Source organism: Diceros bicornis, chromosome 26 (assembly GCF_020826845.1).
Source record: "Diceros bicornis minor isolate mBicDic1 chromosome 26, mDicBic1.mat.cur, whole genome shotgun sequence".
NCBI classification, from domain to species: Eukaryota; Metazoa; Chordata; class Mammalia; order Perissodactyla; family Rhinocerotidae; genus Diceros; species Diceros bicornis.
In genome coordinates, this window is record NC_080765.1 from 31,419,857 (window position 1) to 31,444,992 (window position 25,136).

A 25,136-nucleotide genomic window follows, 5' to 3' on the forward strand; every position below is an offset into this window, starting at 1 on the left:
CACAAGACACACCTGCTGCCCGGCTCAGGATGGAGACACGACACAGCCCAGGGGACGTACGTCCCCAGAAACTCGAGGAACCTTACAAAGTCCTCAGCCAGGTTGACCCACGCACTGCCAAGCCCTCAGTAACATCTCTCCATTTAACCCAACAGATCCATAGGAAGAAAGATGAAGATGCTTTCCTGTACCAGTCAACTCATCCTCTTCAGATGACCTTACCGAGTGGGGGAGGTGGAGGCGACGCGCCGGGCCTCACAGGCCGCCACTGCGGAGCGGGGAGAGGTGGCCCTGAGCCCCAGGGCATGCCCGATGGTCCCGCCCTGGGAGGAGGCCCTCCTGCTTCCACGCTGACCTGCGGAACACAAGGTTAAAGGTAGGTGGATGTGGCAGACCCGAAGCACCAACACCAACAGAAGCTGAAACCCCCTGAAGCAGGGGCAGCGCCCGGCACCCTAGCCGCCCCAGGTGCCAAGAGAGCAGCATCCGTGCCAGACAGCTCTACCCCTCCCGCTGGGGCCGGCCCAGCTTGGGGAGGAACAAACACTACGGGGATGAACCACTGTCACAACACGTCACCGCCCGTGTCGGCGAAAGCACAAGAGCAAGGGGTCCTGTCCTAGAGGACCGGAGGAGGCAACACCAGACTGAGAAAGGAGCCGACTCCAGGCAGACCGGCATCTCGGTCCAGGACTGGCCTCCACCCTCCTCACCACCCCCAGCACCACAGAAGCTTGTTGGCTCTCTATTCAGAAGAGAGCGCCCGAGAGGGATGGAAAAGCCCACTCCCCACCTCTGGAAGCCGAGCTGCTCCTGGGGAAAAGCTCTGCCTGCAGGCCCCTGCCCTGCCCGTCCCTCGCCTCAGCTTCCCTACACGACAAAGGTGTCTTCTCCTCTGCTCGGGGTCTGCCCACGGGCACCAGGACCTCTGTGGCGCTGGGCACCCCCGGGGGCCTGCGTTTTCTGTGGGGAACGGTGTGCCCGACAGGACTTGGTTAGGCTCAGCTCTATCTATCGTCACCCACAGGGAATGCAGATTTATAAGCCCACCGTGAGACGCGGACTAATTTGTGTCCAACGGAAACGTGAGGAGGGGATTCTAAAGGACAGAATGAACACAGACGTGTTTGGATTCCAGTGGTAAAACCCCGTGACCGGGGGGGGGGGATGAGGGAAGGGCCCCGCTCTAACGGCGCCACAGGACACGACAGGACTGCCTTCACGTCAAGGCAAGTGAAGGCCTCTGGGGGCAATGGGTCCTGCAGCGCAGTCCTGATGTTCACTCTTCACTCCTTCGGTGTCCGTGCCCATTTCCTACGGCAAATAGGCCATCTCTGATCACTCAGACTATTCTGACCTAGGCTACCACTGTGGGGGTCCTGGAGAGTACACTGACCCACAGAGAGCGGACCCTGAGGAACCGTGACGTCTGCTGGATCCAAGAACATTCGACATCGCACAAAGCACCCAACATGAAGTTGGAGGGATGGCCTCTCACGTTCCTCTCCCGTGAGCATGACGGCAGACGTTCCCAACAGGCTCCTCAGCAAACCCACACCAGGAACGGAGCAAAGGAACCACAACAACCACAAGCCCACGTCAAGCAGTTCGGGAAGGAGTCGGCTGTGCTGGGAGACTTCAGTGTGGGCTTCAGTGACGCCCTCCGAGTGTTACTTGCAGAAACACACCGTGAGAGCCCTGCAGTCCTCGGCCCCGAAGCACCGAAGGCTTCTGGAGGCGCCACCAAAGATGAGAGCTGAGTGTGGAGAAGCCCGAAGGCTCCTGGGGAAGACTGTGCTTTCGGAGAAGGAAATGACACAGCACATGCGCCACGGAACACACAAACCGGAGACCAGGCCCGGAGAGGCTGCTGCACACACACGTCAACGTTTCCAGAAACAGTTACGGGTGAAAACGACCACAGCGCTTACCTGGCCCTGGTCCTCCCGCTCCGCGGGGCAGGAGGAGCTGCCGTTGCTCCCTGGAGCCGCGCGGCCAGGTCCCGGATCTGAGAAAGGCCAGAGAGGAGGGACGAGGTTTAGTCCCGCTTGCACAGACTGTGAGGAAGGAAAACGGACCCTCCGCGCCTTCCTCCAGAAAGAGTCTGAGGCGCTTTCCCACCCTCAGGGCCCTCGCCGGCGGCAGAGGGCTCCCCACACGCCTCAGGTGACCCCGGAGGATGAGGGGGAGACGCGTCCCCTGACCCTTGAGGAAGACACCGCAGGGCCCGCTTCAGGAATTTTCATGACTCCTCAGCTCAGGGCTCAGCCAGCTGGCAAGAAGGTTAGGGGTGCGCCTCCACCCCCACAGAGCCCGCCACGTGGTCTCTGGCCAACGCGCATCTGCAGAACCGCTCTTTCTGCCTCGCTGGAGGCAGCCTCTTCCCTTGTCCACAAGACACACCTGCTGCCCGGCTCAGGATGGAGACACGACACAGCCCAGGGGACGTACGTCCCCAGAAACTCGAGGAACCTTACAAAGTCCTCAGCCAGGTTGACCCACGCACTGCCAAGCCCTCAGTAACATCTCTCCATTTAACCCAACAGATCCATAGGAAGAAAGATGAAGATGCTTTCCTGTACCAGTCAACTCATCCTCTTCAGATGACCTTACCGAGTGGGGGAGGTGGAGGCGACGCGCCGGGCCTCACAGGCCGCCACTGCGGAGCGGGGAGAGGTGGCCCTGAGCCCCAGGGCATGCCCGATGGTCCCGCCCTGGGAGGAGGCCCTCCTGCTTCCACGCTGACCTGCGGAACACAAGGTTAAAGGTAGGTGGATGTGGCAGACCCGAAGCACCAACACCAACAGAAGCTGAAACCCCCTGAAGCAGGGGCAGCGCCCGGCACCCTAGCCGCCCCAGGTGCCAAGAGAGCAGCATCCGTGCCAGACAGCTCTACCCCTCCCGCTGGGGCCGGCCCAGCTTGGGGAGGAACAAACACTACGGGGATGAACCACTGTCACAACACGTCACCGCCCGTGTCGGCGAAAGCACAAGAGCAAGGGGTCCTGTCCTAGAGGACCGGAGGAGGCAACACCAGACTGAGAAAGGAGCCGACTCCAGGCAGACCGGCATCTCGGTCCAGGACTGGCCTCCACCCTCCTCACCACCCCCAGCACCACAGAAGCTTGTTGGCTCTCTATTCAGAAGAGAGCGCCCGAGAGGGATGGAAAAGCCCACTCCCCACCTCTGGAAGCCGAGCTGCTCCTGGGGAAAAGCTCTGCCTGCAGGCCCCTGCCCTGCCCGTCCCTCGCCTCAGCTTCCCTACACGACAAAGGTGTCTTCTCCTCTGCTCGGGGTCTGCCCACGGGCACCAGGACCTCTGTGGCGCTGGGCACCCCCGGGGGCCTGCGTTTTCTGTGGGGAACGGTGTGCCCGACAGGACTTGGTTAGGCTCAGCTCTATCTATCGTCACCCACAGGGAATGCAGATTTATAAGCCCACCGTGAGACGCGGACTAATTTGTGTCCAACGGAAACGTGAGGAGGGGATTCTAAAGGACAGAATGAACACAGACGTGTTTGGATTCCAGTGGTAAAACCCCGTGACCGGGGGGGGGGATGAGGGAAGGGCCCCGCTCTAACGGCGCCACAGGACACGACAGGACTGCCTTCACGTCAAGGCAAGTGAAGGCCTCTGGGGGCAATGGGTCCTGCAGCGCAGTCCTGATGTTCACTCTTCACTCCTTCGGTGTCCGTGCCCATTTCCTACGGCAAATAGGCCATCTCTGATCACTCAGACTATTCTGACCTAGGCTACCACTGTGGGGGTCCTGGAGAGTACACTGACCCACAGAGAGCGGACCCTGAGGAACCGTGACGTCTGCTGGATCCAAGAACATTCGACATCGCACAAAGCACCCAACATGAAGTTGGAGGGACGGCCTCTCACGTTCCTCTCCCGTGAGCATGACGGCAGACGTTCCCAACAGGCTCCTCAGCAAACCCACACCAGGAACGGAGCAAAGGAACCACAACAACCACAAGCCCACGTCAAGCAGTTCGGGAAGGAGTCGGCTGTGCTGGGAGACTTCAGTGTGGGCTTCAGTGACGCCCTCCGAGTGTTACTTGCAGAAACACACCGTGAGAGCCCTGCAGTCCTCGGCCCCGAAGCACCGAAGGCTTCTGGAGGCGCCACCAAAGATGAGAGCTGAGTGTGGAGAAGCCCGAAGGCTCCTGGGGAAGACTGTGCTTTCGGAGAAGGAAATGACACAGCACATGCGCCACGGAACACACAAACCGGAGACCAGGCCCGGAGAGGCTGCTGCACACACACGTCAACGTTTCCAGAAACAGTTACGGGTGAAAACGACCACAGCGCTTACCTGGCCCTGGTCCTCCCGCTCCGCGGGGCAGGAGGAGCTGCCGTTGCTCCCTGGAGCCGCGGGGCCAGGTCCCGGATCTGAGAAAGGCCAGAGAGGAGGGACGAGGTTTAGTCCCGCTTGCACAGACTGTGAGGAAGGAAAACGGACCCTCCGCGCCTTCCTCCAGAAAGAGTCTGAGGCGCTTTCCCACCCTCAGGGCCCTCGCCGGCGGCAGAGGGCTCCCCACACGCCTCAGGTGACCCCGGAGGATGAGGGGGAGACGCGTCCCCTGACCCTTGAGGAAGACACCGCAGGGCCCGCTTCAGGAATTTTCATGACTCCTCAGCTCAGGGCTCAGCCAGCTGGCAAGAAGGTTAGGGGTGCGCCTCCACCCCCACAGAGCCCGCCACGTGGTCTCTGGCCAACGCGCATCTGCAGAACCGCTCTTTCTGCCTCGCTGGAGGCAGCCTCTTCCCTTGTCCACAAGACACACCTGCTGCCCGGCTCAGGATGGAGACACGACACAGCCCAGGGGACGTACGTCCCCAGAAACTCGAGGAACCTTACAAAGTCCTCAGCCAGGTTGACCCACACACTGCCAAGCCCTCAGTAACATCTCTCCATTTAACCCAACAGATCCATAGGAAGAAAGATGAAGATGCTTTCCTGTACCAGTCAACTCATCCTCTTCAGATGACCTTACCGAGTGGGGGAGGTGGAGGCGACGCGCCGGGCCTCACAGGCCGCCACTGCGGAGCGGGGAGAGGTGGCCCTGAGCCCCAGGGCATGCCCGATGGTCCCGCCCTGGGAGGAGGCCCTCCTGCTTCCACGCTGACCTGCGGAACACAAGGTTAAAGGTAGGTGGATGTGGCAGACCCGAAGCACCAACACCAACAGAAGCTGAAACCCCCTGAAGCAGGGGCAGCGCCCGGCACCCTAGCCGCCCCAGGTGCCAAGAGAGCAGCATCCGTGCCAGACAGCTCTACCCCTCCCGCTGGGGCCGGCCCAGCTTGGGGAGGAACAAACACTACGGGGATGAACCACTGTCACAACACGTCACCGCCCGTGTCGGCGAAAGCACAAGAGCAAGGGGTCCTGTCCTAGAGGACCGGAGGAGGCAACACCAGACTGAGAAAGGAGCCGACTCCAGGCAGACCGGCATCTCGGTCCAGGACTGGCCTTCACCCTCCTCACCACCCCCAGCACCACAGAAGCTTGTTGGCTCTCTATTCAGAAGAGAGCGCCCGAGAGGGATGGAAAAGCCCACTCCCCACCTCTGGAAGCCGAGCTGCTCCTGGGGAAAAGCTCTGCCTGCAGGCCCCTGCCCTGCCCGTCCCTCGCCTCAGCTTCCCTACACGACAAAGGTGTCTTCTCCTCTGCTCGGGGTCTGCCCACGGGCACCAGGACCTCTGTGGCGCTGGGCACCCCCGGGGGCCTGCGTTTTCTGTGGGGAACGGTGTGCCCGACAGGACTTGGTTAGGCTCAGCTCTATCTATCGTCACCCACAGGGAATGCAGATTTATAAGCCCACCGTGAGACGCGGACTAATTTGTGTCCAACGGAAACGTGAGGAGGGGATTCTAAAGGACAGAATGAACACAGACGTGTTTGGATTCCAGTGGTAAAACCCCGTGACCGGGGGGCGGGGGATGAGGGAAGGGCCCCGCTCTAACGGCGCCACAGGACACGACAGGACTGCCTTCACGTCAAGGCAAGTGAAGGCCTCTGGGGGCAATGGGTCCTGCAGCGCAGTCCTGATGTTCACTCTTCACTCCTTCGGTGTCCGTGCCCATTTCCTACGGCAAATAGGCCATCTCTGATCACTCAGACTATTCTGACCTAGGCTACCACTGTGGGGGTCCTGGAGAGTACACTGACCCACAGAGAGCGGACCCTGAGGAACCGTGACGTCTGCTGGATCCAAGAACATTCGACATCGCACAAAGCACCCAACATGAAGTTGGAGGGACGGCCTCTCACGTTCCTCTCCCGTGAGCATGACGGCAGACGTTCCCAACAGGCTCCTCAGCAAACCCACACCAGGAACGGAGCAAAGGAACCACAACAACCACAAGCCCACGTCAAGCAGTTCGGGAAGGAGTCGGCTGTGCTGGGAGACTTCAGTGTGGGCTTCAGTGACGCCCTCCGAGTGTTACTTGCAGAAACACACCGTGAGAGCCCTGCAGTCCTCGGCCCCGAAGCACCGAAGGCTTCTGGAGGCGCCACCAAAGATGAGAGCTGAGTGTGGAGAAGCCCGAAGGCTCCTGGGGAAGACTGTGCTTTCGGAGAAGGAAATGACACAGCACATGCGCCACGGAACACACAAACCGGAGACCAGGCCCGGAGAGGCTGCTGCACACACACGTCAACGTTTCCAGAAACAGTTACGGGTGAAAACGACCACAGCGCTTACCTGGCCCTGGTCCTCCCGCTCCGCGGGGCAGGAGGAGCTGCCGTTGCTCCCTGGAGCCGCGGGGCCAGGTCCCGGATCTGAGAAAGGCCAGAGAGGAGGGACGAGGTTTAGTCCCGCTTGCACAGACTGTGAGGAAGGAAAACGGACCCTCCGCGCCTTCCTCCAGAAAGAGTCTGAGGCGCTTTCCCACCCTCAGGGCCCTCGCCGGCGGCAGAGGGCTCCCCACACGCCTCAGGTGACCCCGGAGGATGAGGGGGAGACGCGTCCCCTGACCCTTGAGGAAGACACCGCAGGGCCCGCTTCAGGAATTTTCATGACTCCTCAGCTCAGGGCTCAGCCAGCTGGCAAGAAGGTTAGGGGTGCGCCTCCACCCCCACAGAGCCCGCCACGTGGTCTCTGGCCAACGCGCATCTGCAGAACCGCTCTTTCTGCCTCGCTGGAGGCAGCCTCTTCCCTTGTCCACAAGACACACCTGCTGCCCGGCTCAGGATGGAGACACGACACAGCCCAGGGGACGTACGTCCCCAGAAACTCGAGGAACCTTACAAAGTCCTCAGCCAGGTTGACCCACGCACTGCCAAGCCCTCAGTAACATCTCTCCATTTAACCCAACAGATCCATAGGAAGAAAGATGAAGATGCTTTCCTGTACCAGTCAACTCATCCTCTTCAGATGACCTTACCGAGTGGGGGAGGTGGAGGCGACGCGCCGGGCCTCACAGGCCGCCACTGCGGAGCGGGGAGAGGTGGCCCTGAGCCCCAGGGCATGCCCGATGGTCCCGCCCTGGGAGGAGGCCCTCCTGCTTCCACGCTGACCTGCGGAACACAAGGTTAAAGGTAGGTGGATGTGGCAGACCCGAAGCACCAACACCAACAGAAGCTGAAACCCCCTGAAGCAGGGGCAGCGCCCGGCACCCTAGCCGCCCCAGGTGCCAAGAGAGCAGCATCCGTGCCAGACAGCTCTACCCCTCCCGCTGGGGCCGGCCCAGCTTGGGGAGGAACAAACACTACGGGGATGAACCACTGTCACAACACGTCACCGCCCGTGTCGGCGAAAGCACAAGAGCAAGGGGTCCTGTCCTAGAGGACCGGAGGAGGCAACACCAGACTGAGAAAGGAGCCGACTCCAGGCAGACCGGCATCTCGGTCCAGGACTGGCCTCCACCCTCCTCACCACCCCCAGCACCACAGAAGCTTGTTGGCTCTCTATTCAGAAGAGAGCGCCCGAGAGGGATGGAAAAGCCCACTCCCCACCTCTGGAAGCCGAGCTGCTCCTGGGGAAAAGCTCTGCCTGCAGGCCCCTGCCCTGCCCGTCCCTCGCCTCAGCTTCCCTACACGACAAAGGTGTCTTCTCCTCTGCTCGGGGTCTGCCCACGGGCACCAGGACCTCTGTGGCGCTGGGCACCCCCGGGGGCCTGCGTTTTCTGTGGGGAACGGTGTGCCCGACAGGACTTGGTTAGGCTCAGCTCTATCTATCGTCACCCACAGGGAATGCAGATTTATAAGCCCACCGTGAGACGCGGACTAATTTGTGTCCAACGGAAACGTGAGGAGGGGATTCTAAAGGACAGAATGAACACAGACGAGTTTGGGTTCCAGTGGTAAAACCCCGTGACCGGGGGGGGGGGATGTGGGAAGGGCCCCGCTCTAACGGCGCCACAGGACACGACAGGACTGCCTTCACGTCAAGGCAAGTGAAGGCCTCTGGGGGCAATGGGTCCTGCAGCGCAGTCCTGATGTTCACTCTTCACTCCTTCGGTGTCCGTGCCCATTTCCTACGGCAAATAGGCCATCTCTGATCACTCAGACTATTCTGACCTAGGCTACCACTGTGGGGGTCCTGGAGAGTACACTGACCCACAGAGAGCGGACCCTGAGGAACCGTGACGTCTGCTGGATCCAAGAACATTCGACATCGCACAAAGCACCCAACATGAAGTTGGAGGGATGGCCTCTCACGTTCCTCTCCCGTGAGCATGACGGCAGACGTTCCCAACAGGCTCCTCAGCAAACCCACACCAGGAACGGAGCAAAGGAACCACAACAACCACAAGCCCACGTCAAGCAGTTCGGGAAGGAGTCGGCTGTGCTGGGAGACTTCAGTGTGGGCTTCAGTGACGCCCTCCGAGTGTTACTTGCAGAAACACACCGTGAGAGCCCTGCAGTCCTCGGCCCCGAAGCACCGAAGGCTTCTGGAGGCGCCACCAAAGATGAGAGCTGAGTGTGGAGAAGCCCGAAGGCTCCTGGGGAAGACTGTGCTTTCGGAGAAGGAAATGACACAGCACATGCGCCACGGAACACACAAACCGGAGACCAGGCCCGGAGAGGCTGCTGCACACACACGTCAACGTTTCCAGAAACAGTTACGGGTGAAAACGACCACAGCGCTTACCTGGCCCTGGTCCTCCCGCTCCGCGGGGCAGGAGGAGCTGCCGTTGCTCCCTGGAGCCGCGGGGCCAGGTCCCGGATCTGAGAAAGGCCAGAGAGGAGGGACGAGGTTTAGTCCCGCTTGCACAGACTGTGAGGAAGGAAAACGGACCCTCCGCGCCTTCCTCCAGAAAGAGTCTGAGGCGCTTTCCCACCCTCAGGGCCCTCGCCGGCGGCAGAGGGCTCCCCACACGCCTCAGGTGACCCCGGAGGATGAGGGGGAGACGCGTCCCCTGACCCTTGAGGAAGACACCGCAGGGCCCGCTTCAGGAATTTTCATGACTCCTCAGCTCAGGGCTCAGCCAGCTGGCAAGAAGGTTAGGGGTGCGCCTCCACCCCCACAGAGCCCGCCACGTGGTCTCTGGCCAACGCGCATCTGCAGAACCGCTCTTTCTGCCTCGCTGGAGGCAGCCTCTTCCCTTGTCCACAAGACACACCTGCTGCCCGGCTCAGGATGGAGACACGACACAGCCCAGGGGACGTACGTCCCCAGAAACTCGAGGAACCTTACAAAGTCCTCAGCCAGGTTGACCCACGCACTGCCAAGCCCTCAGTAACATCTCTCCATTTAACCCAACAGATCCATAGGAAGAAAGATGAAGATGCTTTCCTGTACCAGTCAACTCATCCTCTTCAGATGACCTTACCGAGTGGGGGAGGTGGAGGCGACGCGCCGGGCCTCACAGGCCGCCACTGCGGAGCGGGGAGAGGTGGCCCTGAGCCCCAGGGCATGCCCGATGGTCCCGCCCTGGGAGGAGGCCCTCCTGCTTCCACGCTGACCTGCGGAACACAAGGTTAAAGGTAGGTGGATGTGGCAGACCCGAAGCACCAACACCAACAGAAGCTGAAACCCCCTGAAGCAGGGGCAGCGCCCGGCACCCTAGCCGCCCCAGGTGCCAAGAGAGCAGCATCCGTGCCAGACAGCTCTACCCCTCCCGCTGGGGCCGGCCCAGCTTGGGGAGGAACAAACACTACGGGGATGAACCACTGTCACAACACGTCACCGCCCGTGTCGGCGAAAGCACAAGAGCAAGGGGTCCTGTCCTAGAGGACCGGAGGAGGCAACACCAGACTGAGAAAGGAGCCGACTCCAGGCAGACCGGCATCTCGCTCCAGGACTGGCCTCCACCCTCCTCACCACCCCCAGCACCACAGAAGCTTGTTGGCTCTCTATTCAGAAGAGAGCGCCCGAGAGGGATGGAAAAGCCCACTCCCCACCTCTGGAAGCCGAGCTGCTCCTGGGGAAAAGCTCTGCCTGCAGGCCCCTGCCCTGCCCGTCCCTCGCCTCAGCTTCCCTACACGACAAAGGTGTCTTCTCCTCTGCTCGGGGTCTGCCCACGGGCACCAGGACCTCTGTGGCGCTGGGCACCCCCGGGGGCCTGCGTTTTCTGTGGGGAACGGTGTGCCCGACAGGACTTGGTTAGGCTCAGCTCTATCTATCGTCACCCACAGGGAATGCAGATTTATAAGCCCACCGTGAGACGCGGACTAATTTGTGTCCAACGGAAACGTGAGGAGGGGATTCTAAAGGACAGAATGAACACAGACGTGTTTGGATTCCAGTGGTAAAACCCCGTGACCGGGGGGGGGGGATGAGGGAAGGGCCCCGCTCTAACGGCGCCACAGGACACGACAGGACTGCCTTCACGTCAAGGCAAGTGAAGGCCTCTGGGGGCAATGGGTCCTGCAGCGCAGTCCTGATGTTCACTCTTCACTCCTTCGGTGTCCGTGCCCATTTCCTACGGCAAATAGGCCATCTCTGATCACTCAGACTATTCTGACCTAGGCTACCACTGTGGGGGTCCTGGAGAGTACACTGACCCACAGAGAGCGGACCCTGAGGAACCGTGACGTCTGCTGGATCCAAGAACATTCGACATCGCACAAAGCACCCAACATGAAGTTGGAGGGACGGCCTCTCACGTTCCTCTCCCGTGAGCATGACGGCAGACGTTCCCAACAGGCTCCTCAGCAAACCCACACCAGGAACGGAGCAAAGGAACCACAACAACCACAAGCCCACGTCAAGCAGTTCGGGAAGGAGTCGGCTGTGCTGGGAGACTTCAGTGTGGGCTTCAGTGTCGCCCTCCGAGTGTTACTTGCAGAAACACACCGTGAGAGCCCTGCAGTCCTCGGCCCGGAAGCACCGAAGGCTTCTGGAGGCGCCACCAAAGATGAGAGCTGAGTGTGGAGAAGCCCGAAGGCTCCTGGGGAAGACTGTGCTTTCGGAGAAGGAAATGACACAGCACATGCGCCACGGAACACACAAACCGGAGACCAGGCCCGGAGAGGCTGCTGCACACACACGTCAACGTTTCCAGAAACAGTTACGGGTGAAAACGACCACAGCGCTTACCTGGCCCTGGTCCTCCCGCTCCGCGGGGCAGGAGGAGCTGCCGTTGCTCCCTGGAGCCGCGGGGCCAGGTCCCGGATCTGAGAAAGGCCAGAGAGGAGGGACGAGGTTTAGTCCCGCTTGCACAGACTGTGAGGAAGGAAAACGGACCCTCCGCGCCTTCCTCCAGAAAGAGTCTGAGGCGCTTTCCCACCCTCAGGGCCCTCGCCGGCGGCAGAGGGCTCCCCACACGCCTCAGGTGACCCCGGAGGATGAGGGGGAGACGCGTCCCCTGACCCTTGAGGAAGACACCGCAGGGCCCGCTTCAGGAATTTTCATGACTCCTCAGCTCAGGGCTCAGCCAGCTGGCAAGAAGGTTAGGGGTGCGCCTCCACCCCCACAGAGCCCGCCACGTGGTCTCTGGCCAACGCGCATCTGCAGAACCGCTCTTTCTGCCTCGCTGGAGGCAGCCTCTTCCCCTTGTCCACAAGACACACCTGCTGCCCGGCTCAGGATGGAGACACGACACAGCCCAGGGGACGTACGTCCCCAGAAACTCGAGGAACCTTACAAAGTCCTCAGCCAGGTTGACCCACGCACTGCCAAGCCCTCAGTAACATCTCTCCATTTAACCCAACAGATCCATAGGAAGAAAGATGAAGATGCTTTCCTGTACCAGTCAACTCATCCTCTTCAGATGACCTTACCGAGTGGGGGAGGTGGAGGCGACGCGCCGGGCCTCACAGGCTGCCACTGCGGAGCGGGGAGAGGTGGCCCTGAGCCCCAGGGCATGCCCGATGGTCCCGCCCTGGGAGGAGGCCCTCCTGCTTCCACGCTGACCTGCGGAACACAAGGTTAAAGGTAGGTGGATGTGGCAGACCCGAAGCACCAACACCAACAGAAGCTGAAACCCCCTGAAGCAGGGGCAGCGCCCGGCACCCTAGCCGCCCCAGGTGCCAAGAGAGCAGCATCCGTGCCAGACAGCTCTACCCCTCCCGCTGGGGCCGGCCCAGCTTGGGGAGGAACAAACACTACGGGGATGAACCACTGTCACAACACGTCACCGCCCGTGTCGGCGAAAGCACAAGAGCAAGGGGTCCTGTCCTAGAGGACCGGAGGAGGCAACACCAGACTGAGAAAGGAGCCGACTCCAGGCAGACCGGCATCTCGGTCCAGGACTGGCCTCCACCCTCCTCACCACCCCCAGCACCACAGAAGCTTGTTGGCTCTCTATTCAGAAGAGAGCGCCCGAGAGGGATGGAAAAGCCCACTCCCCACCTCTGGAAGCCGAGCTGCTCCTGGGGAAAAGCTCTGCCTGCAGGCCCCTGCCCTGCCCGTCCCTCGCCTCAGCTTCCCTACACGACAAAGGTGTCTTCTCCTCTGCTCGGGGTCTGCCCACGGGCACCAGGACCTCTGTGGCGCTGGGCACCCCCGGGGGCCTGCGTTTTCTGTGGGGAACGGTGTGCCCGACAGGACTTGGTTAGGCTCAGCTCTATCTATCGTCACCCACAGGGAATGCAGATTTATAAGCCCACCGTGAGACGCGGACTAATTTGTGTCCAACGGAAACGTGAGGAGGGGATTCTAAAGGACAGAATGAACACAGACGTGTTTGGATTCCAGTGGTAAAACCCCGTGACCGGGGGGGGGGGATGAGGGAAGGGCCCCGCTCTAACGGCGCCACAGGACACGACAGGACTGCCTTCACGTCAAGGCAAGTGAAGGCCTCTGGGGGCAATGGGTCCTGCAGCGCAGTCCTGATGTTCACTCTTCACTCCTTCGGTGTCCGTGCCCATTTCCTACGGCAAATAGGCCATCTCTGATCACTCAGACTATTCTGACCTAGGCTACCACTGTGGGGGTCCTGGAGAGTACACTGACCCACAGAGAGCGGACCCTGAGGAACCGTGACGTCTGCTGGATCCAAGAACATTCGACATCGCACAAAGCACCCAACATGAAGTTGCAGGGACGGCCTCTCACGTTCCTCTCCCGTGAGCATGACGGCAGACGTTCCCAACAGGCTCCTCAGCAAACCCACACCAGGAACGGAGCAAAGGAACCACAACAACCACAAGCCCACGTCAAGCAGTTCGGGAAGGAGTCGGCTGTGCTGGGAGACTTCAGTGTGGGCTTCAGTGACGCCCTCCGAGTGTTACTTGCAGAAACACACCGTGAGAGCCCTGCAGTCCTCGGCCCCGAAGCACCGAAGGCTTCTGGAGGCGCCACCAAAGATGAGAGCTGAGTGTGGAGAAGCCCGAAGGCTCCTGGGGAAGACTGTGCTTTCGGAGAAGGAAATGACACAGCACATGCGCCACGGAACACACAAACCGGAGACCAGGCCCGGAGAGGCTGCTGCACACACACGTCAACGTTTCCAGAAACAGTTACGGGTGAAAACGACCACAGCGCTTACCTGGCCCTGGTCCTCCCGCTCCGCGGGGCAGGAGGAGCTGCCGTTGCTCCCTGGAGCCGCGGGGCCAGGTCCCGGATCTGAGAAAGGCCAGAGAGGAGGGACGAGGTTTAGTCCCGCTTGCACAGACTGTGAGGAAGGAAAACGGACCCTCCGCGCCTTCCTCCAGAAAGAGTCTGAGGCGCTTTCCCACCCTCAGGGCCCTCGCCGGCGGCAGAGGGCTCCCCACACGCCTCAGGTGACCCCGGAGGATGAGGGGGAGACGCGTCCCCTGACCCTTGAGGAAGACACCGCAGGGCCCGCTTCAGGAATTTTCATGACTCCTCAGCTCAGGGCTCAGCCAGCTGGCAAGAAGGTTAGGGGTGCGCCTCCACCCCCACAGAGCCCGCCACGTGGTCTCTGGCCAACGCGCATCTGCAGAACCGCTCTTTCTGCCTCGCTGGAGGCAGCCTCTTCCCTTGTCCACAAGACACACCTGCTGCCCGGCTCAGGATGGAGACACGACACAGCCCAGGGGACGTACGTCCCCAGAAACTCGAGGAACCTTACAAAGTCCTCAGCCAGGTTGACCCACGCACTGCCAAGCCCTCAGTAACATCTCTCCATTTAACCCAACAGATCCATAGGAAGAAAGATGAAGATGCTTTCCTGTACCAGTTAACTCATCCTCTTCAGATGACCTTACCGAGTGGGGGAGGTGGAGGCGACGCGCCGGGCCTCACAGGCCGCCACTGCGGAGCGGGGAGAGGTGGCCCTGAGCCCCAGGGCATGCCCGATGGTCCCGCCCTGGGAGGAGGCCCTCCTGCTTCCACGCTGACCTGCGGAACACAAGGTTAAAGGTAGGTGGATGTGGCAGACCCGAAGCACCAACACCAACAGAAGCTGAAACCCCCTGAAGCAGGGGCAGCGCCCGGCACCCTAGCCGCCCCAGGTGCCAAGAGAGCAGCATCCGTGCCAGACAGCTCTACCCCTCCCGCTGGGGCCGGCCCAGCTTGGGGAGGAACAAACACTACGGGGATGAACCACTGTCACAACACGTCACCGCCCGTGTCGGCGAAAGCACAAGAGCAAGGGGTCCTGTCCTAGAGGACCGGAGGAGGCAACACCAGACTGAGAAAGGAGCCGACTCCAGGCAGACCGGCATCTCGGTCCAGGACTGGCCTCCACCCTCCTCACCACCCCCAGCACCACAGAAGCTTGTTGGCTCTCTATTCAGAAGAGAGCGCCCGAGAGGGATGGAAAAGCCCACTCCCCACCTCTGGAAGCCGAGCTGCTCCTGGGGAAAAGCTCTGCCTGCAGGCCCCTGCCCTGCCCGTCCCTCGCCTCAGCTTCCCTACACGACAAAGGTGTCTTCTCCTCTGCTCGGGGTCTGCCCACGGGCACCAGGACCTCTGTGGCGCTGGGCACCCCCGGGGGCCTGCGTTTTCTGTGGGGAACGGTGTGCCCGACAGGACTTGGTTAGGCTCAGCTCTATCTATCGTCACCCACAGGGAATGCAGATTTATAAGCCCACCGTGAGACGCGGACTAATTTGTGTCCAACGGAAACGTGAGGAGGGGATTCTAAAGGACAGAATGAACACAGACGTGTTTGGATTCCAGTGGTAAAACCCCGTGACCGGGGGGGGGGGATGAGGGAAGGGCCCCGCTCTAACGGCGCCACAGGACACGACAGGACTGCCTTCACGTCAAGGCAAGTGAAGGCCTCTGGGGGCAATGGGTCCTGCAGCGCAGTCCTGATGTTCACTCTTCACTCCTTCGGTGTCCGTGCCCATTTCCTACGGCAAATAGGCCATCTCTGATCACTCAGACTATTCTGACCTAGGCTACCACTGTGGGGGTCCTGGAGAGTACACTGACCCACAGAGAGCGGACCCTGAGGAACCGTGACGTCTGCTGGATCCAAGAACATTCGACATCGCACAAAGCACCCAACATGAAGTTGGAGGGACGGCCTCTCACGTTCCTCTCCCGTGAGGATGACGGCAGACGTTCCCAACAGGCTCCTCAGCAAACCCACACCAGGAACGGAGCAAAGGAACCACAACAACCACAAGCCCACGTCAAGCAGTTCGGGAAGGAGTCGGCTGTGCTGGGAGACTTCAGTGTGGGCTTCAGTGACGCCCTCCGAGTGTTACTTGCAGAAACACACCGTGAGAGCCCTGCAGTCCTCGGCCCCGAAGCACCGAAGGCTTCTGGAGGCGCCACCAAAGATGAGAGCTGAGTGTGGAGAAGCCCGAAGGCTCCTGGGGAAGACTGTGCTTTCGGAGAAGGAAATGACACAGCACATGCGCCACGGAACACACAAACCGGAGACCAGGCCCGGAGAGGCTGCTGCACACACACGTCAACGTTTCCAGAAACAGTTACGGGTGAAAACGACCACAGCGCTTACCTGGCCCTGGTCCTCCCACTCCGCGGGGCAGGAGGAGCTGCCGTTGCTCCCTGGAGCCGCGGGGCCAGGTCCCGGATCTGAGAAAGGCCAGAGAGGAGGGACGAGGTTTAGTCCCGCTTGCACAGACTGTGAGGAAGGAAAACGGACCCTCCGCGCCTTCCTCCAGAGAGAGTCTGCGGCGCTTTCCCACCCTCAGGGCCCTCGCCGGCGGCAGAGGGCTCCCCACACGCCTCAGGTGACCCCGGAGGATGAGGGGGAGACGCGTCCCCTGACCCTTGAGGAAGACACCGCAGGGCCCGCTTCAGGAATTTTCATGACTCCTCAGCTCAGGGCTCAGCCAGCTGGCAAGAAGGTTAGGGGTGCGCCTCCACCCCCACAGAGCCCGCCACGTGGTCTCTGGCCAACGCGCATCTGCAGAACCGCTCTTTCTGCCTCGCTGGAGGCAGCCTCTTCCCTTGTCCACAAGACACACCTGCTGCCCGGCTCAGGATGGAGACACGACACAGCCCAGGGGACGTACGTCCCCAGAAACTCGAGGAACCTTACAAAGTCCTCAGCCAGGTTGACCCACGCACTGCCAAGCCCTCAGTAACATCTCTCCATTTAACCCAACAGATCCATAGGAAGAAAGATGAAGATGCTTTCCTGTACCAGTCAACTCATCCTCTTCAGATGACCTTACCGAGTGGGGGAGGTGGAGGCGACGCGCCGGGCCTCACAGGCCGCCACTGCGGAGCGGGGAGAGGTGGCCCTGAGCCCCAGGGCATGCCCGATGGTCCCGCCCTGGGAGGAGGCCCTCCTGCTTCCACGCTGACCTGCGGAACACAAGGTTAAAGGTAGGTGGATGTGGCAGACCCGAAGCACCAACACCAACAGAAGCTGAAACCCCCTGAAGCAGGGGCAGCGCCCGGCACCCTAGCCGCCCCAGGTGCCAAGAGAGCAGCATCCGTGCCAGACAGCTCTACCCCTCCCGCTGGGGCCGGCCCAGCTTGGGGAGGAACAAACACTACGGGGATGAACCACTGTCACAACACGTCACCGCCCGTGTCGGCGAAAGCACAAGAGCAAGGGGTCCTGTCCTAGAGGACCGGAGGAGGCAACACCAGACTGAGAAAGGAGCCGACTCCAGGCAGACCGGCATCTCGGTCCAGGACTGGCCTCCACCCTCCTCACCACCCCCAGCACCACAGAAGCTTGTTGGCTCTCTATTCAGAAGAGAGCGCCCGAGAGGGATGGAAAAGCCCACTCCCCACCTCTGGAAGCCGAGCTGCTCCTGGGGAAAAGCTCTGCCTGCAGGCCCCTGCCCTGCCCGTCCCTCGCCTCAGCTTCCCTACACGACAAAGGTGTCTTCTCCTCTGCTCGGGGTCTGCCCACGGGCACCAGGACCTCTGTGGCGCTGGGCACCCCCGGGGGCCTGCGTTTTCTGTGGGGAACGGTGTGCCCGACAGGACTTGGTTAGGCTCAGCTCTATCTATCGTCACCCACAGGGAATGCAGATTTATAAGCCCACCGTGAGACGCGGACTAATTTGTGTCCAACGGAAACGTGAGGAGGGGATTCTAAAGGACAGAATGAACACAGACGTGTTTGGATTCCAGTGGTAAAACCCCGTGACCGGGGGGGGGGGATGAGGGAAGGGCCCCGCTCTAACGGCGCCACAGGACACGACAGGACTGCCTTCACGTCAAGGCAAGTGAAGGCCTCTGGGGGCAATGGGTCCTGCAGCGCAGTCCTGATGTTCACTCTTCACTCCTTCGGTGTCCGTGCCCATTTCCTACGGCAAATAGGCCATCTCTGATCACTCAGACTATTCTGACCTAGGCTACCACTGTGGGGGTCCTGGAGAGTACACTGACCCACAGAGAGCGGACCCTGAGGAACCGTGACGTCTGCTGGATCCAAGAACATTCGACATCGCACAAAGCACCCAACATGAAGTTGGAGGGACGGCCTCTCACGTTCCTCTCCCGTGAGCATGACGGCAGACGTTCCCAACAGGCTCCTCAGCAAACCCACACCAGGAACGGAGCAAAGGAACCACAACAACCACAAGCCCACGTCAAGCAGTTCGGGAAGGAGTCGGCTGTGCCGGGAGACTTCAGTGTGGGCTTCAGTGTCGCCCTCCGAGTGTTACTTGCAGAAACACACCGTGAGAGCCCTGCAGTCCTCGGCCCCGAAGCACCGAAGGCTTCTGGAGGCGCCACCAAAGATGAGAGCTGAGTGTGGAGAAGCCCGAAGGCTCCTGGGGAAGACTGTGCTTTCGGAGAAGGAAATGACACAGCACATGCGCCACGGAACACACAAACCGGAGACCAGGCCCGGAGAGGCTGCTGCACACACACGTCAACGTTTCCAGAAACAGTTACGGGTGAAAACGACCACAGCGCTTACCTGGCCCTGGTCCTCCCGCTCCGCGGGGCAGGAGGAGCTGCCGTTGCTCCCTGGAGCCGCGGGGCCAGGTCCCGGATCTGAGAAAGGCCAGAGAGGAGGGACGAGGTTTAGTCCCGCTTGCACAGACTGTGAGGAAGGAAAACGGACCCTCCGCGCCTTCCTCCAGAGAGAGTCTGCGGCGCTTTCCCACCCTCAGGGCCCTCGCCGGCGGCAGAGGGCTCCCCACACGCCTCAGGTGACCCCGGAGGATGAGGGGGAGACGCGTCCCCTGACCCTTGAGGAAGACACCGCAGGGCCCGCTTCAGGAATTTTCATGACTCCTCAGCTCAGGGCTCAGCCAGCTGGCAAGAAGGTTAGGGGTGCGCCTCCACCCCCACAGAGCCCGCCACGTGGTCTCTGGCCAACGCGCATCTGCAGAACCGCTCTTTCTGCCTCGCTGGAGGCAGCTTCTTCCCTTGTCCACAAGACACACCTGCTGCCCGGCTCAGGATGGAGACACGACACAGCCCAGGGGACGTACGTCCCCAGAAACTCGAGGAACCTTACAAAGTCCTCAGCCAGGTTGACCCACGCACAGCCAAGCCCTCAGTAACATCTCTCCATTTAACCCAACAGATCCATAGGAAGAAAGATGAAGATGCTTTCCTGTACCAGTCAACTCATCCTCTTCAGATGACCTTACCGAGTGGGGGAGGTGGAGGCGACGCGCTGGGCCTCACAGGCCGCCACTGCGGAGCGGGGAGAGGTGGCCCTGAGCCCCAGGGCATGCCTGATGGTCCCGCCCTGGGAGGAGGCCCTCCTGCTTCCACGCTGACCTGCGGAACACAAGGTTAAAGGTAGGTGGATGTGGCAGACCCGAAGCACCAACACCAACAGAAGCTGAAACCCCCTGAAGCAGGGGCAGCGCCCGGCACCCTAGCCGCCCCAGGTGCCAAGAGAGCAGCATCCGTGCCAGACAGCTCTACCCCTCCCGCTGGGGCCGGCCCAGCTTGGGGAGGAACAAACACTACGGGGATGAACCACTGTCACAACACGTCACCGCCCGTGTCAGCGAAAGCACAAGAGCAAGGGGTCCTGTCCTAGAGGACCGGAGGAGGCAACACCAGACTGAGAAAGGAGCCGACTCCAGGCAGACCGGCATCTCGGTCCAGGACTGGCCTCCACCCTCCTCACCACCCCCAGCACCACAGAAGCTTGTTGGCTCTCTATACAGAAGAGAGCGCCCGAGAGGGATGGAAAAGCCCACTCCCCACCTCTGGAAGCCGAGCTGCTCCTGGGGAAAAGCTCTGCCTGCAGGCCCCTGCCCTTCCCGTCCCTCGCCTCAGCTTCCCTACACGACAAAGGTGTCTTCTCCTCTGCTCGGGGTCTGCCCACGGGCACCAGGACCTCTGTGGCGCTGGGCACCCCCGGGGGCCTGCGTTTTCTGTGGGGAACGGTGTGCCCGACAGGACTTGGTTAGGCTCAGCTCTATCTATCGTCACCCACAGGGAATGCAGATTTATAAGCCCACCGTGAGACGCGGACTAATTTGTGTCCAACGGAAACGTGAGGAGGGGATTCTAAAGGACAGAATGAACACAGACGTGTTTGGATTCCAGTGGTAAAACCCCGTGACCGGGGGGGGGGGGGATGAGGGAAGGGCCCCGCTCTAACGGCGCCACAGGACACGACAGGACTGCCTTCACGTCAAGGCAAGTGAAGGCCTCTGGGGGCAATGGGTCCTGCAGCGCAGTCCTGATGTTCACTCTTCACTCCTTCGGTGTCCGTGCCCATTTCCTACTGCAAATAGGCCATCTCTGATCACTCAGACTATTCTGACCTAGGCTACCACTGTGGGGGTCCTGGAGAGTACACTGACCCACAGAGAGCGGACCCTGAGGAACCGTGACGTCTGCTGGATCCAAGAACATTCGACATCGCACAAAGCACCCAAAATGAAGTTGGAGGGACGGCCTCTCACGTTCCTCTCCCGTGAGGATGACGGCAGACGTTCCCAACAGGCTCCTCAGCAAACCCACACCAGGAACGGAGCAAAGGAACCACAACAACCACAAGCCCACGTCAAGCAGTTCGGGAAGGAGTCGGCTGTGCTGGGAGACTTCAGTGTGGGCTTCAGTGTCGCCCTCCGAGTGTTACTTGCAGAAACACACCGTGAGAGCCCTGCAGTCCTCGGCCCCGAAGCACCGAAGGCTTCTGGAGGCGCCACCAAAGATGAGAGCTGAGTGTGGAGAAGCCCGAAGGCTCCTGGGGAAGACTGTGCTTTCGGAGAAGGAAATGACACAGCACATGCGCCACGGAACACACAAACCGGAGACCAGGCCCGGAGAGGCTGCTGCACACACACGTCAACGTTTCCAGAAACAGTTACGGGTGAAAACGACCACAGCGCTTACCTGGCCCTGGTCCTCCCGCTCCGCGGGGCAGGAGGAGCTGCCGTTGCTCCCTGGAGCCGCGGGGCCAGGTCCCGGATCTGAGAAAGGCCAGAGAGGAGGGACGAGGTTTAGTCCCGCTTGCACAGACTGTGAGGAAGGAAAACGGACCCTCCGCGCCTTCCTCCAGAAAGAGTCTGAGGCGCTTTCCCACCCTCAGGGCCCTCGCCGGCGGCAGAGGGCTCCCCACACGCCTCAGGTGACCCCGGAGGATGAGGGGGAGACGCGTCCCCTGACCCTTGAGGAAGACACCGCAGGGCCCGCTTCAGGAATTTTCATGACTCCTCAGCTCAGGGCTCAGCCAGCTGGCAAGAAGGTTAGGGGTGCGCCTCCACCCCCCAGAGCCAGCCGTGTGGTCTCTGGCCAACGCGCATCTGCAGAACCGCTCTTTCTGCCTCGCTGGAGGCAGCCTCTTCCCTTGTCCACAAGACACACCTGCTGCCCGGCTCAGGATGGAGACACGACACAGCCCAGGGGACGTACGTCCCCAGAAACTCGAGGAACCTTACAAAGTCCTCAGCCAGGTTGACCCACGCACTGCCAGGCCCTCAGTAACATCTCTCCATTTAACCCAACAGATCCATAGGAAGAAAGATGAAGATGCTTTCCTGTACAGGTCAACTCATCCTCTTCAGATGACCTTACCGATTGGGGGAGGTGGAGGCGACGCGCCGGGCCTCACAGGCCGCCACTGCGGAGCGGGGAGAGGTGGCCCTGAGCCCCAGGGCATGCCCGATTGTCCTGTCCTGGGAGGAGGCCCTCCTGCTTCCACGCTGACCTGCGGAACACAAGGTTAAAGGTAGGTGGATGTCACAGTTACAAACACCATCAGGATCTAATGCTGGAACCCAGTGATGCAGGACTGTATTTTGTAGTTTCGGAAAACAATGTTAATGTACTTCGCCGTACAGGAAGGGTTGTTTATTTAAAATGTTTGACATCTTTCATTTTATTTTTTGTGTATTTCACCTCAAGTATTATATATGAAGGCGTTTTTTTCAGTTCTGTGATTGAATTAAATAATGGGAGTAACTTTTTAGTGGCTCTTTCTCAATATTAAGGTGATACATTTCCTCTTGCACCCTCTTCTGATTTCACTGTCACATCATTTACACAAGCGTCCTTAAGGGATATTTCACCCTAAAGCAAAACATTCTCATTAATGACTTAATTTCCAATAAGAAAATTTATAAATACATGTCATCATTTTAATCTTTTATATATGTAATTTTGGTCCTCATGAAGGCTAATTTGTACAGTGGAAATTCTCTAGCCAATGTAGGTAGTCTATCTCTGAAATTGCTGAGTGGGTGATTAAATAACATCTTTCATGTTCTTGTAGACTTTTCTTTTTCCAATATCTTCACATAGGTTTGTAACAAAACATGTATGTAAATGTCAACAGAAACAGTGGGAGATATGATAAAATGAGGTAACATCAACCAAACATATCCCATAGCTACCCCTATATTTCACATGAGCGTATTTGATCCAGCTTGGGCCCAGGAAAAATGTCAAGCACATGAAGAAAGATTACAATCTACCACCCATACTTTGAAGGATGTCATTCAAACAATCGTTAGCCTTTTCCAGTGTCTTGATGTTATTCTTCAACAAAATACATTGAATCAGTAATAATTACTCATTACTTTACTTCTGTTTTTGGAATGTAATGCAGGCAAAGAAGGAATTTTTACTTGAAATTTAAGTATTTCAGCTGCAATAATTTTATTTTGCTGCTTCGTTTCTTTAATATTTTTATTTAATCCATTCATCTATACTAATACATGAGAGAAATCTCAATTCAAAAATATTAATTACAGTGCTAGACAAACATCTTCTAGTGTGTGAGTCTTCACACAAAGAAAGCAGTGCTTTACTTTTATGAATCTTGCTTTGAATTTGGACTGTTTATAGAACATATGAAATAGGACAATAGGATGAAAGAAGAGAGAGCAAAATAACTGAACTATCAGAGGTGGAAGTAATTGAACGTGAAATCATGAAAAATAATTGAAAGGAAATGATACCTTCTGTTCCAAAATATATATTTTTTCTCCAAGTTCTCTATTTTGTTTTCTCATTGTCTCGATGTCTTCCTTTATTTGTTGTATATCAACTAAAAGGAGATAAAATGATTTCTAAGATTATTAGGCAAACCCAGTAAAACTGAATTATCCCAGTGTATTAGCAGCAGAGATGCATTATCTGGCACTAGGAGTGTAACCATTGTGCCTGAAGAAAGCAAATTTTAGTTAGCGGTATTTTAAATCTAAGAAAATCTTATTTCAATGACATGCCTATTTAAAATTTTTTCAAAGATGGAGAAACACAATAAAATGTCTTCTCTTAATTTCTCTCCCATCTTTAAGCACCAATCTTATAAAATTCAATCACTTCAAATAGTTAAGCCATCACCAGAGGTGAAACATAAAAATCAAGCATCCTATCAACTTATACTTCTCTCTTCCAACTATTAAGGTAAATAAATATGTCCCTGCAAAAAGCAAAAAAAAAAAAAAACCTTATTTCCTCCAAGGTCGCCCCACTTTCATTCTCTATTTGCCATTCCACAGAAGAGAAGTTCAAAATGTCGACTGATTGGCTACTCAAAGGCCTCCAAGGTCTTCCTGCTGCCCGGTAGATTGCGTTCATGAGAACCAGGGTGGTTGGCTCCTGACAACAAGGTCTTTAGAATCAAACACACTTGGGTATGATCTGGGCTTTACCACCTAGCCACCAGAGGACCTGGATAACTCACAAGCCCTGTAAGACAAGCTTCTTCAGCCCCAAGATGAGAATGTTACCATCCACCATGACATGAATACAGCACACATAAAACACCCAGTAACAGGTAGAAGACACATGGAAAGCTCCAGAACACAGCCCACAATTCCACACTCCTCTCAGAGGCATTGAATTCTCTCACCTGACCACAAAGTGCAAACTTATCTTCTATTTGCCCAACGTGAGAGCTCCGATACCCTGATCTCTCTTCTCACCACAACCACTGCTGCATTCATTCACTGTGACAAACACCAGCAGTTGAGGGCCTACTATGTGCCAGGCAGCCACCCTGGCTCTCAACACACAGCACCACGTAATCATCACAGTCTAGGAAGCCCATACAGAATGTCTTATCCCTATTTTACATCAGGTTCATTTCCACTCATTCTCTACTGGCAAGAGTGGCTCCCTCCACTTCAGACTCATAACCCATGGTCATGACACACACTTTGCCTGGCAATATCTGGGTTCTTCTCTAAGCTGTAAACTTCTTGATAGTCTTCAATAGTGTTTTCTCATCTTTACATTTCACCAAGAGCCAGGTCATGTCAACATACTCACTCCAAACTGCAGCATCATACCATCACTTGTTTCCTAAACCTTTCTATGCAAAATTAAACTCGTCCCATTGTCCCTACTCCCGTGATCTGTTCCTCCTTCTGTTCTCTTATCTCAGTAGCTGGCAACTCCCTCTACATTGTCATTTAGACTCCAACTTCGGAAGAGTAAAATTTTCAAGTATTAAAAAGTCAATTAGACATCAGAAGTCACTGTATTTACTCCCAATTGAATTAAAACCCACATCAAACACCCATACTGAGAAAATATTACAAAGAAAACTAAAACCTAAGATCTTACCTTGATATACTCCAGACTTTATCTAGGAGAGGAAGAAACAAAATTAAATTTGATGTCAAAACATATTATTAGTAAAAACCTATAGTTCCTGATAAAATATAAAAACAATAGTCAAATGAAATTATAAAAATCATTTTTTCAGTGTAATGATTCATAGGATTAAAAATAAGAAAAAAAATAGAATTTCCTATTTAAGTCATGATACTTCACAAACCATCTCTGATAAAGACCACAAAAGTAAAAACTTATTTTTGACCAAAAGATTTATTTACCTTCTGTTAAATGAACACCAATCACTTCATTTTCATAATGAATGTGGCAGGCATTTTTATAAATACACTAATGCATTATTTATTTGATTTTTTTGGGTCAATTCCAATATCCACACTGAAG

The 25,136-nt window shown here is 57.7% G+C and overlaps 1 protein-coding gene across 1 annotated transcript in view; it reads right to left on the bottom strand.

Moving 5' to 3' along the window:
• Positions 1 to 25,136, bottom strand: part of LOC131422015 (collagen alpha-1(I) chain-like) — a 52,452-nt gene that overhangs the window by 16,521 nt on the left and 10,795 nt on the right. Inside the window, exons 3-21 of the mRNA XM_058568874.1 lie at positions 21,744 to 21,876; positions 21,063 to 21,139; positions 19,352 to 19,484; positions 18,670 to 18,746; positions 16,961 to 17,093; positions 16,279 to 16,355; positions 14,570 to 14,702; positions 13,888 to 13,964; positions 12,179 to 12,311; positions 11,496 to 11,572; positions 9,787 to 9,919; positions 9,105 to 9,181; positions 7,396 to 7,528; positions 6,714 to 6,790; positions 5,004 to 5,136; positions 4,322 to 4,398; positions 2,614 to 2,746; positions 1,932 to 2,008; positions 223 to 355 (exon numbers count right to left, since the gene is read on the bottom strand). Coding sequence (XP_058424857.1) covers positions 223 to 355; positions 1,932 to 2,008; positions 2,614 to 2,746; positions 4,322 to 4,398; positions 5,004 to 5,136; positions 6,714 to 6,790; positions 7,396 to 7,528; positions 9,105 to 9,181; positions 9,787 to 9,919; positions 11,496 to 11,572; positions 12,179 to 12,311; positions 13,888 to 13,964; positions 14,570 to 14,702; positions 16,279 to 16,355; positions 16,961 to 17,093; positions 18,670 to 18,746; positions 19,352 to 19,484; positions 21,063 to 21,139; positions 21,744 to 21,876 — 2,023 coding nt within the window. The remainder of the gene's footprint in view (positions 1 to 222; positions 356 to 1,931; positions 2,009 to 2,613; positions 2,747 to 4,321; positions 4,399 to 5,003; positions 5,137 to 6,713; positions 6,791 to 7,395; positions 7,529 to 9,104; positions 9,182 to 9,786; positions 9,920 to 11,495; positions 11,573 to 12,178; positions 12,312 to 13,887; positions 13,965 to 14,569; positions 14,703 to 16,278; positions 16,356 to 16,960; positions 17,094 to 18,669; positions 18,747 to 19,351; positions 19,485 to 21,062; positions 21,140 to 21,743; positions 21,877 to 25,136) is intronic.